This window comes from Rhea americana, unplaced genomic scaffold (genome assembly GCF_003343005.1).
Source record: "Rhea americana isolate MKP2758 unplaced genomic scaffold, rheAme1 scaffold_830, whole genome shotgun sequence".
Lineage (NCBI taxonomy): Eukaryota > Metazoa > Chordata > Aves > Rheiformes > Rheidae > Rhea > Rhea americana.
In genome coordinates this window covers 2444-4203 of record NW_028187013.1, presented here as the reverse complement: position 1 = coordinate 4203, position 1760 = coordinate 2444, and the positions used below count along the sequence as shown (strand labels likewise).

The 1760-nt window shown below is 60.8% G+C and overlaps 1 protein-coding gene across 3 annotated transcripts in view; it reads left to right on the top strand.

Moving 5' to 3' along the window:
- The window catches only part of PCBP2 (poly(rC) binding protein 2), a 9777-nt gene extending 8176 nt beyond the window's left edge, over positions 1-1601 (top strand). Inside the window, exons 11-12 of one of the 3 annotated variants that reach the window (XM_085323264.1) lie at positions 916-988; positions 1464-1601. In XM_085323264.1, the coding sequence (XP_085179390.1) occupies positions 916-988; positions 1464-1513 (123 nt within the window). In that variant the 3' untranslated portion in view covers positions 1514-1601. The remainder of the gene's footprint in view (positions 1-915; positions 989-1463) is intronic. The other 2 variants (XM_085323267.1, XM_085323266.1) reach the window with 2 other exon arrangements.
- Positions 1602-1760: the final 159 nt, after the last annotated feature.

The following is a 1760-nucleotide window of genomic DNA, read 5'->3' as shown; positions in this document are numbered from 1 at the left end:
TTTTTTTTCCTTTTTGTTTCTCCTTTCCTCCTTCCTTGCCCTACCTCTCCCCGGCTTGGCATTTCACACGAGCTCCGGCTTTCCTCCCCCTCTTGAATTTGGCATGAAGCCCGTCAAGAGAAAACAAAACAGTGCATGAGGGTATGCTGTCATGGTGGTTCTCCTGGGGCAGGGGACAGCTGGCCTAGCAAGCGGTCGCAGGTGGCAGCGGGGGGGTGGGGAGGATCTGGATCCGGCCCGGCTCAGGCTGATGCCAGCCTGCCGGGGCCCTTCGGGAGAGAGAAGTGACAGTCCAGGCAGCGGCCACGGCTCCTGGGGGTGTTGTCCTGGCTCYGCTGTCAGGCTCCTTCCTCTGTCACCCTCGCTCGTTCCTTAGGCTCGTTGCAGGCTTGACGGGGGCTGATACCTGCTCCTGGCTCCCCCCTAGAGCAGCGAGGGGGGCTGTGATGTGCCAGGCCAGGGAGGAGAGGGCTAGAAAAGCTGGGCTAAGGGTTACTCTGGGGGCTGGACCGAACCAGGCTCCGTCCCCATCTCCCTTCGTGACATCCCTCTCCCCCCTGCCCTCTGCTCCCTGCATGGTGTGGCGTGAGCGCCCTGCCGTCTCGTCTCTCCTGCTCCTCTCTGCTTGTCTCCCTGAGCTCCTCTCATAACTCCTTGCCGCTGCCCTCGCTTCACTGGGGGTGGGCGCAGCTCTCCCCCCCCCACTCCCTGCCCGGCCCCTTCTCGCCTGGCGCCTCCCTCCCCTCCGCGCGCGGAGGGCCGCGCTGCCCGCCGCCACCCTCTGCGCGGAGGGCCGGGGCGGGGGGGGCCCTGGTGCCGCTCGCAGTGTCTGTGTTGATGTGCGTGCTGTGAGTCCCGGCCTCGATGGGCTTGGGAAATGGCTAACATCAGCCTTTTTCTTTCTCTTCCCTCTAGCTGACCAAGCTGCACCAGTTGGCAATGCAACAGTCACACTTTCCAATGTCTCATGGCAACACTGGATTCAGTGGTATGGAAACTCCTTCTCTCTTCCGTACGCTAGCGTGGGCCAAAGGCCAGCCCGCGAGCTGCCGCTTGGCTCCCGTCTCGCGGGGCCTCCGCTCGCGCCTCGCTCGCTCCAAACCAACCTCCCCCCTCCCCAGAGCAAAGCCCGGCCAGGGAACGATTGTGTCGCAGCGCCTCTGGGGGTGACTTGGTACCGACCTCCGCGAGTCGCGGGGGGCCRCAGAGGGTAGAAAAGCACCGAGCAGGCAGGGCCTCCATGCTGCTTTCCTTCCTCTTCACCCCGTCCGCCGCAGCTCTGCCAATGCACTGGGAGCCCCCCGACCTGCAGCACCCTCTCTCTCCCCTCCGGCTACTCCAGTCCTGAGCTGGCAACTGTTGAGTTGTACCAAATTTGCTGTAGATTTGCTAAGATGGCTAAATATCCGTTTGGGGCTCTAAACTTGAGACAGCCAAACTCATTGTCACTTGTATCTTAACAGGCATTGAATCCAGCTCTCCAGAGGTGAAAGGCTATTGGGGTAATGATTAAAAAACAAAATCTGTAGTTATTCTATTGTGTATTAATACTGACCGGGGTCTCGTTCTCCCTGTTAAATGCTGCCCGCCTTGTGCACGGATGGGAGGGGAAGGGGGGTCGAGGGGAGCCTTAGAAGGGCTGGAGGTACTGACTGCCTTGGTTGTACATGCCCCAGAAGAAGTCAGCTGGACTCTGGACAGTGGAGAGCAGGACTCATTGGAGGGCTTGGTGTGTGGCGCTCTTAGAAAGCCTTGGGCAC